The sequence below is a fragment of the Cnephaeus nilssonii genome (genome assembly GCF_951640355.1).
Source record: "Cnephaeus nilssonii genome assembly, chromosome: 9".
Lineage (NCBI taxonomy): Eukaryota > Metazoa > Chordata > Mammalia > Chiroptera > Vespertilionidae > Cnephaeus > Cnephaeus nilssonii.
The window spans coordinates 90637975-90652837 of NC_137080.1; the positions used below are offsets into that span (position 1 = coordinate 90637975).

Sequence of the window (14863 nt, forward strand, 5' to 3'; positions counted from 1 at the left end):
GTGTGTGCAGGAGGCAACTGATTGATGTTTCTCTCTCTTTTTCTCTCATCCTCTCTCTCCCTCCTTCCCTTTATCCTTCCCTCCCTTTTTCACCCTCTCCCTTCCTCTCTCTCTGGGCTTGAAAGGTTTCAGAACTCAGTTACATAAAAGATCTATAATCCATTTGTGATATTAATTTATACATTCCTTCATATGGGCAAATAAGATTAACACTACCAAAAAAAGTAAAATCCCCAAATGTTATCCTTCTAGTCTTTCTCAAAAAGCAAATTTCAAGTCTTACCACATGTTTCACTATTCTCAAAGGAAACTCCTCAAATGGTCCATCAGACTAGGAATTCCTATGCTACCACTGATGCACTGTTAAATGTTTCTTAAATTCAATTTATTGGCAAAATTGTACACTAAGTAAGTACACTGTGAGACAGAGAGAAAAGACCAAACTGGAAGAGCGAGAGATACTTAAGATGAAAACCTAGCCAACAGGCTAAGGGGGCCAAAACGATCTGGTTAAAAGCAAGCTGAACTCCCGATGCTTTCAAAAAGTCAACAGCTATTTGTTAAAATATCTATTATGGTTTGGGATCACAGGAGAGAAAAAGGTAGAAAAGATACATTCAAATCCTTCCTATGAATAAAAATACTCATCCCTACCCCACGTGTGTTTTGGAATCAGAGTTTGAATTTGGCTCCATCAGATGTGTTTTTCGGATAAGTTTCTTTCTTTTTTTTTTAATCCTCACCTGAGTATATATTTTCCCATTGACTTTTAGGGAGAATGAAAGGGAGTGAGGGAGGAAGAGAGAGAAACATCAATTGGTTACCTCCCACACACACCCCAACAGGAGCTGGGGATCAAACCTGCAACCGAGGTATGGGCCCTTGACCAGGAATGGAACCCGTGACCCTTCGGTCCATGGGCCAATGCTCTAACCACTGAGCAACCAGCCAGGGCCCAGGCAAATTTCTTAATCTCTCTGAGCCTTAGTTTCTCAATCTGCAAAATGGAGAAAATAAAATCTATCCCACAGAATTTTAGTGGGGATTGAATTAAATGAGACAATACAGGAAAAGTGTCCCTCATGAGATGTCAATAAATGTTATTTCCTTTCCTAACATATATCGTCAAGAAGGCTGTATCTCATACGTAGTAAACGCAGCATCTACCTGGAAAGGATCTGTCTTCATCACCCCCATGCAGAGGAACTCCCTTATTTTCTGGCATGTATTTCTTGGTAATGGGCAAGGACATCAGCCGGATGTGATGGATGAGTGAGCGCCAGGTGTTCGCTCCAGAAAGCACTGGTTCAGGTTGTAATGGGCTGAAAGGTTGACTCACAAAGTAGGCAGTGAGCAAGATTAATCCCAGGGTTGCGAGGACCTACAAGGAAAGACAGGGAAATTATTAGTACTTATCCCAGCAAATAAAATACTTTAATGCCAAGAAAATAACAAGCCTCATCCTAATCCATTTTCATAAATAAGCCATTTATATTCACTTTTGAAAGCACTTAAAGTTTGAGAACCAAGAGGACTGAAAGGCTCACCAAGCTGCTATCATATAACTGGGGGGTATGTCCACCACTAAAAATACACACAAATATAATTTAAATATAAATACACAGCTTTCATTTAAGACAGTTAACAAAATAGTCAAATTTCCTCGTAATACCTGTTAACAAGAGCGAAGGCCAAGGTTCAACAGTGGAATCAGCCATAGTAGTATTTGGGGAGAAAGTTGAAGGCTTTGTGCTCCATCTAAGTTTTGCCAAGTCAGAACCCATTTTTACCTTATACACAGCTATAAGGAGAGGATACTGGGGAGGCCCCCTCTGAGGTTCATTCTTTTCCAGCAGCTGTCTGATAAATTTTTCAATTGCCTTCTCTGACATGCCGCATTGATGGCCCGTCTGTCTCACCAAATCAACAGTCTCTGAAAGTTTGTCATAAATGCTGATCTCGTTGGCAGCAAGATCCATGTCTTCCAATGCAAAATCCCTGAGGGAGAGAAAATAAATGTAAAGAGAAAGATGGTTTCTTTAAAGTTCTTCCTCCTCAAAGCTGCTTGCTTTAGAACTGTTTTTTGACTGTCCGTGGGAAAGAACCGGTTTGGTGCTTTTCCCAGTCCACTTCAGGCCAATACTTTTGTAAAGTACAATGACTATATGAGACAAGGTTAAGTTGCTATGTAAGTTTTTAAGTGTGGCTCAGATGTAGGCTGGTAACAAAACACTTCGAGGAGCACTGGCTTAGAGCACAATAAATCCCAAGGCGGACTCTGAAACACCAGTGCCATCCAAAATGACTTCTGAAACCCTTCACAAAAGATCTGCTGCTGGTAATTTACTAAAATAAAAAGAAATGGAATATGGAGAATGTTGTTGATCAATTATTTCTTTCCATTTATACCAGATAGACCAGTGAAACAAACAAACAAAAAAATTAACTTCCAAGGCTGAAAGTCTTTTTGTAAGTAACTTTTATTAAGACAAAAATACCAGCTAAAAGGAAGACCAGTCTTGGGGCATGGAGTTTAAACCCCCAGCAGCATAACTGGGTAGAAGAGACAGCACACCCCTTGTCCCAGAGTTTTGCAATTGTTTTTATACATCAAGCAGGGGACAGGAAGAAGAAAGAGGGGGTCTGGAAGAAGCTTACATTAACTATGGGCAAAGGAGTGGGAGAGGGGGACGGGGCCCGCTCTGGGACAGTGCAGAGTCCACATACAGAAGCGTGCCCTCCTGCAGACTGGCTGTGGCAGCAATCCGAAAACAACAAGCGAGGCTCCTGGACTGTCAGGGTTGCCTGGCTAAAATAATCTGTGCAAACAGCCACCTGGAAAACAACCCCTCAGGCAATGGAAGGAATGTGAGCAGTCTTTGTTAGCTGGCCCTCAGGCAACAACAATTCTGACTCTTCCACTCTCTGGCTGGCCTGCCCCTGTAATTTAATGTAGGATATCTCAGAATTTTCTCCTTATCAGACCCTTTAGCAACACAAGATGAGGAACTGATCACTGAAGGCAAGATGTGCTGTGAGGAATATGCTGATTTGCTTTGTTCCTGGCAGAGCAAGGATTTCAGGCAACACAAAAACCACGGCATGGGAGCTCTTCAGACGTTGCAGGTACAGTTCTCATGCTTTTCCACAAATACAATGTTAGAAAATAGAGGGCATTTCATTTGTATTTTATGTACTTAAAAGACCTAAGATCTATAACAATTTCAAGATCCAATTTGTTCTCATAGTTAAAGACAAGTCGTTTCACAGTGGCTATAGAATCAAAGGTAAAATGGTGCCCTAACCGGTTTGGCTCAGTGGCTAGAGCATAGGCCTGCGGACTCAAGGGTCCCAGGTTCCATTCTGGTCAAGGGCATGTACCTTGGTTGCGGGCACATACCCAGTAGGGAGTGTGCAGAAGGCAGCTGATAGATGTTTCTCTCTCATCGATGTTTCTAACTCTCTATTCCTCTCCCTTTCTCTCTGTAAAAAATTAATAAAATATATATATTTTTAAAAAGGTAAAATGGCAAGTACAATTCTCTCTGCTATCACTTGTAAAATAAAATTAGTTTAGCTCTAGCCGGTTTGGCTCAGTGGATAGAGCGTTGGCCTGCAGACTGAAAGATCCTGGGTTCGATTCCGGTCAAGGGCACATGCCTGGGTTGTGGGCATGTAGGGAGCGTGCAGGAGGCAGCCAATCAGTGATTCTCATCATTGATGTTTCTATCTCTCTCTCCCTCTCCCTTCCTTTCTGAAATCAATAAAAATATATTTTAAAAAAATCAGTTTAGTTCTCTTAAAAAAGTGCTTTTGTTACAGAACATTAATATTTTTCTTCATTTATAAAGGGGAAAAACAGTGCTAGGGATTTATGCTCTCATCTATTTTTTTTTTTTAATGCAAAAGGTCCTCTTATTTCACATACTTCATCCCCAAGTGTTTCTAATCTCGAAAACCACTGACAGGGTACACTCTAGTTTTTCAGTAAGGAGGTGCCGCCACCGGTAGAGCAGAGGACAATAGTCATGAATGTCCAGCTGAGACAAGGAAGCTGAAATGCCACAGCCAGCACACCTCAGTGTATCTCTCTTCCAGCAGCGCCTCCTAATGACTCCTGTTTGGTTTCTTTGTGACTATAAACCTTTAAGCTCACTAGAGCTGACACATGCCTGCTCATTAGAATCACCCGGAGAGCTCTTAATGAATGCTCGTACCAGGGCTCCAACCCAAATCAATTAAATCAGACTTAGACTTTTCTGATGGCAGGTCATCTAGACTTTGAGGAACTGGGGGAAGGAGGAGTAACCCTACACACTACAGGGGATACATTCTTTCCCCAAACTCTCTGCTCTTTTTTTTGTTAATCCTCACTTGAGGATATTTTCCCCATTGATTTTTAGAGAGAGTGGAAGGGATGGGAAGAGACAGAGAGAGAGAAACATCGATGTGAGAGAGACACATCGATTGGTTACCTCCCACACACGCCCCAACTGGGGTTAGGGATCAAGCCTGCAACTGAGGTACGTGTCCTTGACCAGAATCTAATGCACCACCCTTCAGTCCGAGGGCTGATGCTCTAACCACTGAGCAACTGCCTAGGGCCAAACTCTCTGCTTTTGCTCCAAGTATTCTTTGTTTTTTTTAAGACTTCCATTTCAAGGTTTATATAAAAGCATGGTGTAAACTCAATTTAAAAATGTGTATTTTTGCCCTGGCCATGTGGCTCAGTTGCTTTAGTGTTGTCCGTACACTGAAAGGTCACCAGTTCAATTCCTGGTCAGGGCACATGCCTAGGTTGTGGGTTCAGTTCCTGGTCAGGGTGCATCTGGGAGGCAACTGATAGATGCTTCTCTCTCCTTTCCTCTCTCTCTAAAATCAATAGAAACACACACACACACACACACACACACACACATCTATAATAATAAAAGCATAATATGCTAATTAGACCAGACGTCCTCCCGGATGACCTTCCAGATGAAGCCGGGGCTGCAAGGGAAGCCTGGGTCCCGGGTGCCAGAGGGAAGCCGGTGTCGGCAGCCGGGGGAAGGCCTACTCTTGCACCAATTTCATGCATCGGGCCTCTAGTATACATATACATTCACACACACACACACACACACACACTTAAATGTGTACTTTAAACAAATGGTGCTGGGACAATTGGATATCCACATGCAAAAGAATAAAGTTGGACCCTTCCTTCTAAAATGGATCAAAAGCCTAAACTTGAGCTACAACTATAAAATTCTTAGAGGAAAATACTCTTGACACTGGATTAGACAATAGCTTCTTAGATATGGCATCAAAAGCATGAGCAGCAAAAGAAAAGATAAACTGGACTATGTCACAATTAACAATTTTTGTGCTGCAAATGATACTATCAAGAAAGTGAAACACCCACAGAATGGGAAAAATATTTGCAAATAATATATCTGATAAGGGACTGTATTTAAGTACATAAATAATTCTTATAATAAAAATATAAATAACCTAATTAGACAATAAACAAGGGATGTGAATAGACATTTCTCCAAAGATATCATAAAAGATGTTCAGCATCATTAGCCATCAGTGAAATACAAATCAAAAGCACAATAAGATACCACTCCTCACCTACTGGAATGGCTACATTAAAAAAGTCAGATAACAATAAGTGTTGGCAAAGATGTTGAACAACTGGAACCCTTGTATACTGCTGGGAATGTAAAATGATCCAGTTGCTTTGGAAAAACAGTTTGGCAGTGCCTCAAGCAAGCAGGAATAATGTTCATTTAAATACACTACAATAAATTACCCAACAATACCTAGTCAAAATCCATTAAAGCTCATTAGACCAGAAGGGAGAGCAGAGGGAATTCTAGAAAAAAAAATCCAGTAAAACTTTTTAAAGTGTTGGGAGATGGGGCACATGTAGGTATCCCCCAGGCAGAAGAGAACATCATATTAGTGTACCCTTAGGACAGAGTGCTGGTGAGGCTAAAAGGAGGACCAATTATCATCATTTTTTTATGGCTGTTTTACAGCTTTTGTAAACCTCTGCCCATTTTTGATACACATAAAAATCTATTAAACTCCCAGTTTAAACTGCAAAAGCAAGTTTCTTTTTTGTAATTCAAATATACAATGATGTTACGATATTGAATATATTTCTGCAATCTGCTAATCCTTCCCTGATATTCTTTTATAAAAATATGTTTTCATTGATTTCTGAGAGCAATGGAGAGGGAGAGAAACATCAATGATGAGAAAGAATCATTGATAGGCTGCCTCCTGCATGCCCCCTACTGGGGATGGAGCCTGCAACCCGGGCATGTGCCCTGACCATGAATGGAACCATGACCTCCTGGTTCATGGGTCAATGCTCAACCACTGAGCAACACCAGCCAGGCCTTCTTCCCTGATAGTCTAACACCAGTTCCAAAGTTATCAGAAAAGTAGTTACTTATAATTTAGTGAAATGTCTTCACTAAATTATCTTAATAAGCCCTCCTTTGCCTTCCATTAGGTCAGTGGTTCTCAACTAGGTGCAATTCTGCCCCTGGGGGGCCTTTGGAAAGTCTGGAGACATTTGTAATTGTTACACTTGAGGGATACTACTGGCATCTAGTGGATATGATGTTAAACAACAAAAACCTTGTCTCTAGGCCAGGGTTTCATACTATCAGAGCAGCTCCCTCCCTGTGATCTAGTGAAAGTCAGCCTTCAAACATAAGAGTTTGGCCCTGGCCAGCTCAGTGGATAGAGCGTGGGCCTGAGGACTGAAGGGTTCAATTCCGGTCAAGGGCACGTACCTTGGTTGTAGGTTCAATCCCTAGCCATGGTCAGGGTGTGTGTGGGAGGTAAACAATCAATGTGTCTCTCTCACATTGATGTTTCTCTCTCTGTCTATCCACCTCCCTTCCACTCTCTCTAAAAATCAATGGAAAAGTATCCTTGGATGAGGATAAACAGAGTTTGTATGAAAATAAAATAATATCCCTTAAAAAAAAAATCAAACACAAAGTCTTGGCTATGCATCAAGTATAAGGGGACTGAGTGAAATCAGCTGAAGGCTTGAGGGCAGAAAGAAGGTCCAATTCTGGCAGAAATGAGCTCTGCCAGAGAGGGAAGTTCAGAAGAATGACTCTGACTCTTAACAGTGCCTTACACCTGCAAGGGCACAGGCAGGAACACTAGCAGCGTTACACAAATCCAAGTATCATGCACGCACACTCTGGACATGCTGAGTTGTCAGCACCTCTGGGAGAGGGACCCAGGGGCAGAAGTTTTCAAACCGCTTCCCTGCTGACCAGAGATACACCCCCAACTAGGAGACACTGCTTTGAAGCAGTTCTCAACTACGGGTGATTCTACTCCCCAGGGACATTTGGTGATGTCTGAGGATTTTTTTTTGTCAAAACTGAGGGGGTACTACTGGCATCCAGTGGGTAAAGACTAAACATCCTACAATGCACAGGACAAACTACGCAACAAGGAACTGTCCTGCTCAAAACATTAAGAGTACTGAGGTTGCAAAATCCTGCTTTCAAGAGAGGCCTGGGGGAGGGAAGCCAGGGAGCTGTCCACTTCTGAAGGAGCACTTCAAGAACAGGAGGAAGAAAATGACAGCTCTGACGAAACGTTCCCCACAATTCCCTCTGGGTCTCAGTCTAGGAAAACACGGGGCAGAGGCGTAACAGAATGACTGATGGAGGGTATCAACAAAAATGTTTGTTTAAAGCAGAAAACAGGTTAAAAGGTCAGACTAATGTGAACCTCTCCTTTGCCCTGTTTAATAGTGATATAAATATGTCCTAAATACTGATAGGACATCAGCCTGGAGGTTCTCAGCTTCGTAAACTGAACAGATATGACAGCTAGACAACTCAGAGGCAATTATGATTCATCTAGTTAAAGCACAAAAGGGGAAACACTAGAGTTGAGAAATAAAGTTTCAAAAACCCATCTAAATATGTCCCAATCTTGAGCAATATCCAGAGTAATATTACATTTTGTTTTTCCCCTACTAGGTTTTTTAGTATTATGCTAGCTACATAGTATGCTAATCCATTCTCTAGTATTATGAATATATTCTATTATATTTTGTCCAGTGATTCCCATTAACTTTCCCTCTACTATAGGGGAATAAATGGGGCCTTTGAATTATAATAAAAACCACTAAAAAATATACATCTACATGATGGAATACTATGCTGCTATAAAAAAGAAGGAACTTTTACCATTTGCAACAGCATGGATGAAACTGGAGAGCATTATGCTAAGCGAAACAAGCCAGTTGGAGAAAGATAAATATCACATGATCTCACTCATATGTGGGATATAATGATCAACATAATTTGATAGATACAGAGACAAATGGTAGGGGAGGGGGGGGTTAGAGAGCAACCAAAGGACTTGTATGCATACACATTAGCATATCCAATGGACACAGACACTGAGACGGTGGGGGCTTGCCTGGGGTGGGAATGGCTTGAGGGGGCAGTCAATTGGGGAAAAAGAAGACAAATGTAAAACTTTAGACAATAAAAAAAAAACACTAAAAAATAGCAAACATCTTTAAAGAAAAATAATTATAAAACATAACTTAAAAGAGTAGCAATTTAAAGCTGCAATAAGTACTTAAAATTTATAGTTGAAAGAATTCTACTTTTTCACATTCTTATTATCACTTGCCTCTAACGGTCCCTTTCTGGCCATCTCTTCCCAATGAGATTTGAAGAGTCTAGTACTTTATCATTCTCTGAAAATAAGCCTTTCCATTATTCTCCCAACTTTTTATGTTGAACATTTCAAGCCTCCAGAAAAACTGAAATAGTACGATGAACATCTGTATGTCCTTAGATTCACCATTTGTTAACACTTGGCCATATTTGTTTTCTGTCTGTCTTTGTTTTTACCAGAACCATTTGAAAGTTAGTTGCGACACATCACAAAATCACTTCTAAATGTTTCAGCATGCATCTCCTAAGAATAAGAACATTATTATATAGTACATTAAGCATCATTATCACACCTATTAAAATTGATAATTTTCTAATATTATCTAACTAGAGGCCTGGTGCACGAAATTCGTGCATGGGGGTGTGTGTCCCTCAGCCCATCCTGCACCCTCTCAAATCTGGCATCCCTCTCACAATCCAGGACTGCTGGCTCCCAACTGCTTGCGTGCCTCCCTGCCTGATTGCCCCTAACCGCTTCTGCCTGCCAGCCTGATCACCCCCTAACCACTCCCTGCCAGCCTGATCGACGCCTAACTGCTCCCGTCAGCCCAATTGCCCCTAAATGCCCTCCCCTGCCAGCCTGGTCGCCCCCAACTGTCCTCCCTTGCAGGCTGGTTGCCCCTAACTGCCCTCCCCTGCCGGCCTGGTCCCCCTCAACTGCCCTCCCCTACCGGCCAGGTCCCCCCCCAACTGCCTTCCCCTGCTGGCCTGGTCACCCCTAACTTCCCTCCCTTGCTGGCCCAATTGCCAGGCCTGGTCCTCTCCAACTGCCCTCCCCTGCAGACCTGGTCCCCCCCCCCCAACTGCCCTCCCCTGCAGACCTGGTTCCCCCCCCAACTGCCCTCCCCTGCAGGCCTGGTTGCCCCCAACTGCCCTCCTCTGTTGGCCTGATCTCCCACAACTATCCTCCCCTGCCAGCCATCTTTGATCACATGGGGGCAGCCATCTTGTGCGAGGGCATGAGTGTCAATTTGCATATTACCTCTTTATTATATAGGCTATCCAGTCCATAGTCAAATTTCCCTAACTGTCCCCCCAAAAGGTCATATTGCTTTTTTAGAAAACCTAGGAGCCAACCAACGTGACACGCATCAGTTGTGTCTCTTTGGTCTACTTAAACCTAGAACAGATTCTGGCTTTTTTCTTTCTTTTATGACACTGACATATTTAAAGCAGGACGCCTCCACATTTTCAAATTTATCTCTACCTGTTTCTATCCTCACCTTTTCCAATTTCTACTATCCTATATAATAAAAGCCTGATATGCAAATTGCCTGACAGGTGGAATGAGTGGTTGCTGTGATGCACACTGACCACCAGGGGGCAGACACTCAATGCAGGAGCTGCCCCCAGCCTGCAGGCCCCGACCAACAGCTGCGGTGGGGGGTGGGGCTGGTGAGCAGGCAGCACCAGGCCAGCCAAGGTGGGTGCCAGCAGGGGCCCCCTAATCACCCCACCAGTCACCCCACAGATCAGCCCTGATTGCCCGTCAGGCCTCGGGACCCTACTTGTGCACAATTTTGTGCACCAGGCCTCTAATTTGAGTATAAAGAATCAGCATGAGTTAAGATATGGAGGCTTACACTTTAGGGTATACTCGGAATCATCTTTTTTTTTTTTTTTAGTCATACATCAAGTTATTTAATGAGTTTTTCTTATTTAATCAGTGATTTTCTTTCCCATAATTTCTCTTCCATTCTTAGAGTCATAACCCTAATGCAAGTCCTTGGCATCTTTTGTCTGGTTGACTCCTGAGGCTTTGCAACTGGTCTTTCAAGCTCTTGACCATTTAATTCTTTCTTCAAACTTCCCAGTATAAGTCCCTAAAGACTGTTTAGGGCACTCCACTCATATTACCCTTTTCTTTCTAAGCATTTAATATAAGAAATGAGCATATGATAGTGGTGCCATCTAAATTAGCAGAGGAAAAAAATCATATCTATAATAATAAAAGCATAATATGCTAATTAGACTGGATGTCCTTCTGGACAACCTTCCAGATGAAGCTGGGGCTTTGAGGGAAGCCCGGGGCCTGGGTGCCAGAGGGAAGCTGGTGCTGGCAGCTGGGGGAAGGAAGGCCTACTCTTGCACAAATTTTGTGCATCGGGCCTCTAGTTTAAGAAATAATAATCCTTCCTCTCCAGATTTCCAATGCATGCACTCTCCCTCCCTTTGGAACCAAGCTCCTAAAAAAAAAAAAAAAAAAAGACCGTCACTCCAACTTCCTGTCGCAGGTCTCCATTCACTTATTAGCTGGTTGAAATCATAATTTCTGTCCCACTGCTTTCACTAAGGTCCCCAATAGTTTCTACATGCCAAGTCCAAAGGACGTTTTTTCGATTACCAACGTCCCTGACCTCTCTGCAGTAGCTGCCGTGGCTACCCATTATCTATCCATCAAGTGCTCTCAAACTTTGGCATGATTCTCTGGTTCTCATCCCAGAGTCTATGTCCCTGAATGTTGGTATTCATCACAATTGTCCTTGACCTTCTCATTCCCTCCCTGGCTTTAACAACCAGCTAGCTATTAATGAGTCCCAAATCTCTTCTCCAGTCTAGAACTCTCTCCTGAACTCAAGACCCAATTTCCTACAGTCCCCTATATGTAATGTGTCTATAACTGACTTATTATTTTCCCCTGGTAACTGATTTCTCCTACTACATTCCATTTCTTATCATGGAAACACCAGTTCTCCAAATTTAAAACCTCTCCTCCTCCTTCCTCATCTCCACCAATGAATCAATCACTAAATCCTCAATTCTACATCCTTTATAGTTCTCCCATTCATCACCTCCTCTTTAGCTCTACACTAATGGTAGTTAAGGCCCTAAATGTCTCTCCCATGGACTATCACAAAGATGTATTTAACCTCTACACTTTGAGCTCACCTCCTCTTTACTGATCCATCCCTGATTCTCTCCACAAGTTATTTTTCTGAAACACAAATTGGCTCACATTACTCATCTATTTAAAATTCCTTCCTTGATTCCCCATGCCCTGCTGGGGAACAATTCAGCATGGTGATTAAGAATACAGGTACTGGCCCGGCTGGTGTGGGTCAGTGTTTGAGCGACAACCTATGAACCAGGAAGTCAGAGTTGGATTCCCAGTAAGGCACATGCCCAGGTTTCAGGCTCAATTCCTTGTAGAAAGCATGCAGGAAGCAGCCGATTGATGAAGTTTCTCTCTCATCAATGTTTCTATCTCTCTCTCGCTCCTTTCCTCTCTGAAATCAATAAAAAATATAAAAAAGAATACAGGCACTGGAATTAGAAAAAGCTGAGTGAATAGAGTCTCCATATACTGTGTATAGGCCAGCAGACAGTACTTAACCTCTCTAAGCCCCAGAGTTTTCATTTATAAAAGGGGAATAACTGTGTCTTTCCAACAGTGTTAAGGGATTATAAAATGAGGTATGTAAAACATTTGTCCTCATACTCAAATCAAATACTTAATAATTATCATAAGATAAAGTCCCAATTACTTAGCATGGCTCTTTATGATCTGGTCATTCTACCTATTCAGTCTCATTTCCCATTCCTTCCTCACATTCTTCACTAACACGTTTCATATCTTTTTGCTTTTGTACACATAATTCCCTCTGCCCACAAAGCCTAGCCCCCAGTGCTTTGTCCAATGACTTGAACTCTCTCCCAACCCTGATTTTTAAACCTTTTAAATTCTGAACCTTAAACACAACTACCACTTTGTTTTACATCCATTTTTTTTATCTCCCTCTCACACTGAATTGTTTCTTGAAAGCAGATATAAAGACAATAACAACACATGAAACTAACAACAGATATGCAAATTTACCTAAGAGACAAGAAACCGGATCTGTGTCTATGGAACAAATTTATAGAAAGGACCTAAAAATGATCATTTTGTGCCCAAACTAATTGAATGCAATAATGGTTTATTCATTTTATTTTTTATTCTTCTACTTTAAAAAAAACAACACGTTAGCCCTGGCTGGTGTGGCTCAGTTGGTTGGATGGCGTACAGTGCACCGAAAGGTTGCTGGTTCGATTCCCAGTCAGGACACATGCCCGGGTTTCGCACTGGATCCCAGGTAGGGGGCATGCAGGAGGCAGCCAATCTATGTTTCCTTTTGCTCTCACATCGATGTTTCTCTCTTCTCCCTTCCTCTCTCTCTAAAAATAAATAAACTATTCTTCAAAAAAGAAAAAATACATTAGCCCGATGAAAATTTACATGAGCAGGTCAAGAACCTTCTATTTGAACACTCCCTGTGGTGTTGTAAAGTAGCTGTGGAGGAATAAGGGATTCAAACTGGGTCTTGAAAATTGTTTTGGCCCAAAGCTGAGAGGGCCTCTCTCTGAAATGCAAGTTGGGCGAGGTGAACTTCAGTCAAAACTTCCATGTAGTGAAGGAGACCAAGTTTTGCCACCTTAAGCTGCCTTTTGGGATATTAACTTTAAGTTGGTCATGAAGAAAAGAGCAAAGCATCTTTGACCCTCCCTGGCTTTAGGGCCCTATAAGAGATTGAGATGGAAAAGCTTGCTTCAGGAAGACTCCATTGTTTTCTGGGCTGCCTAGCAAAAATTTACATATGTTGTGTTCTTCCTTAATTACCTGCAAATTGCTCATTCTCACTTTTGAAATCTAAGATTCCACCCCTCCCCCTCGCCTTGTCCAAAATGACAAATATACCACTGTCTCACTGTCTTTGAGAATTTCACGCTTATGTAAATTCCCTGTTCACATGCACTAACATGTTTATTTTCTGCTCAGCCAGTGTTGTTCAGTGGTTGAGCATCGACCCATGAACCAGGAGGTCAGGGTTCAATTCCCAGTCAGGACACATGCCAGGGTTTTGGGCTGGATCCCCAGTAGGGGGGGGGGGGGGGGGGCGGGGCGTGCAGGAGGCAGGGGAATCAATGATTATCTCTATCATTGATGTTTCTCTCTCTCCCTCTCCCTTCCTCTCTCTAAAATCAATTTAAAAAATGTTTATTTTCTCCTGATTCAGGTGGGAAAATTTAGAAGATGGGAGGGAAAATATTATTTTATAGTTTATATTATAGCCCCCACAATTTTAAAGTTGAATTGAGGTTAAGCCATGTTGTTCCTTAGAGAGAAATTGTGATAACTTAAATGCAAGTAAATTTATTAAGGGAGACATGTTCATAGACAATTCCACCATGGGAACAACCACATGAGCAACCAGATAAAGTCTTAATCATATATCTTGGTAGTCTCTATTATAAGGTGATGACAAAGCTATGTGGGCTCTTATTAGACCAGAAAAGGTGTGGCTTGTAGGGTAATTGGCCTCCAGAATACTATGGAACACGAAGAAGGCCAATTCCCCTGGACTGGAAGGCGATTACAAACAGCTCCTTTACTCAGGTCAATGAACCAAGTCATACACATTCCTTTCTGAAATCCAAGATGCCATGTTTATCACATACCAAAAAGTGTCCTCTTTAACAACTAGAAAGATGGTTCTGAAGGGGGCGGAAAATCTAATCTCAATATACAAGAAAAAAAGTTAGAAATCTGTTAAAGGGCAGGGAAACCTCGACTTCGCTAGCACCTCTCCTGTGTTGGACACTCCTGTGAGACAAGCCCAAGCAGGGCGACCTCGCTTTGCTCGCTCCGGCAGAACCAAGGGAAGCGGGCGACGTCTTAAGGGAGTCAGCCCGGGGGTCGTGGAGGGGGGGGGGGGGGGGGCTGCCAGGGGATGATGTCGGTCTGCAAAACTCCAGAGGCTCAAAAAAGAGACCAGCGAAGGGGCAAGAGGGGGCGGTAGCGGCAGGGGAGGGGCTGCGCGAGGATGTCACAGACGGCGCGGCAGCGACAGGTCACGGAGCGACCTTCCCCACCCGGCCTTGGGCCCCAGTCACTCACATGCGTGGCCCGCGCCTGTCGGGCTCCTCCCGCCTCGGGGACAGCAGCCGCCGGGCGAGAAAGGGAAACCGATAACTTCCTGCTTCCGGCGCGCAACCCGGAAGCGACTCCCAAGCTACGGGAGCGGCCGCACGCCTAGAGTAGCTCTTTCTCCACTGCCCGGCTTCGCCAAACACAGAACGCACGACGTCGGATGCTCGCGGTTTCTCTCGCGAGATCTGGAGAGCGGGGTTCTCGCTCCCCCTGGCGTTCAGTTCTTCCT

The 14863-nt window shown here is 43.0% G+C and overlaps 1 protein-coding gene across 2 annotated transcripts in view; it reads right to left on the bottom strand.

Moving 5' to 3' along the window:
- LOC307105465 (bombesin receptor-activated protein C6orf89 homolog) overlaps positions 1-14747 on the bottom strand; it is a 33536-nt gene extending 18789 nt beyond the window's left edge. For both annotated transcript variants that reach the window (XM_079781223.1, XM_079781222.1), the window contains exons 1-3: positions 14602-14747; positions 1791-1998; positions 1168-1381 (exon numbers count right to left, since the gene is read on the bottom strand). In XM_079781223.1, the coding sequence (XP_079637349.1) occupies positions 1168-1381; positions 1791-1998; positions 14602-14603 (424 nt within the window). In that variant the 5' untranslated portion in view covers positions 14604-14747. The remainder of the gene's footprint in view (positions 1-1167; positions 1382-1790; positions 1999-14601) is intronic.
- Between the last annotated feature and the right edge of the window lie 116 nt (positions 14748-14863).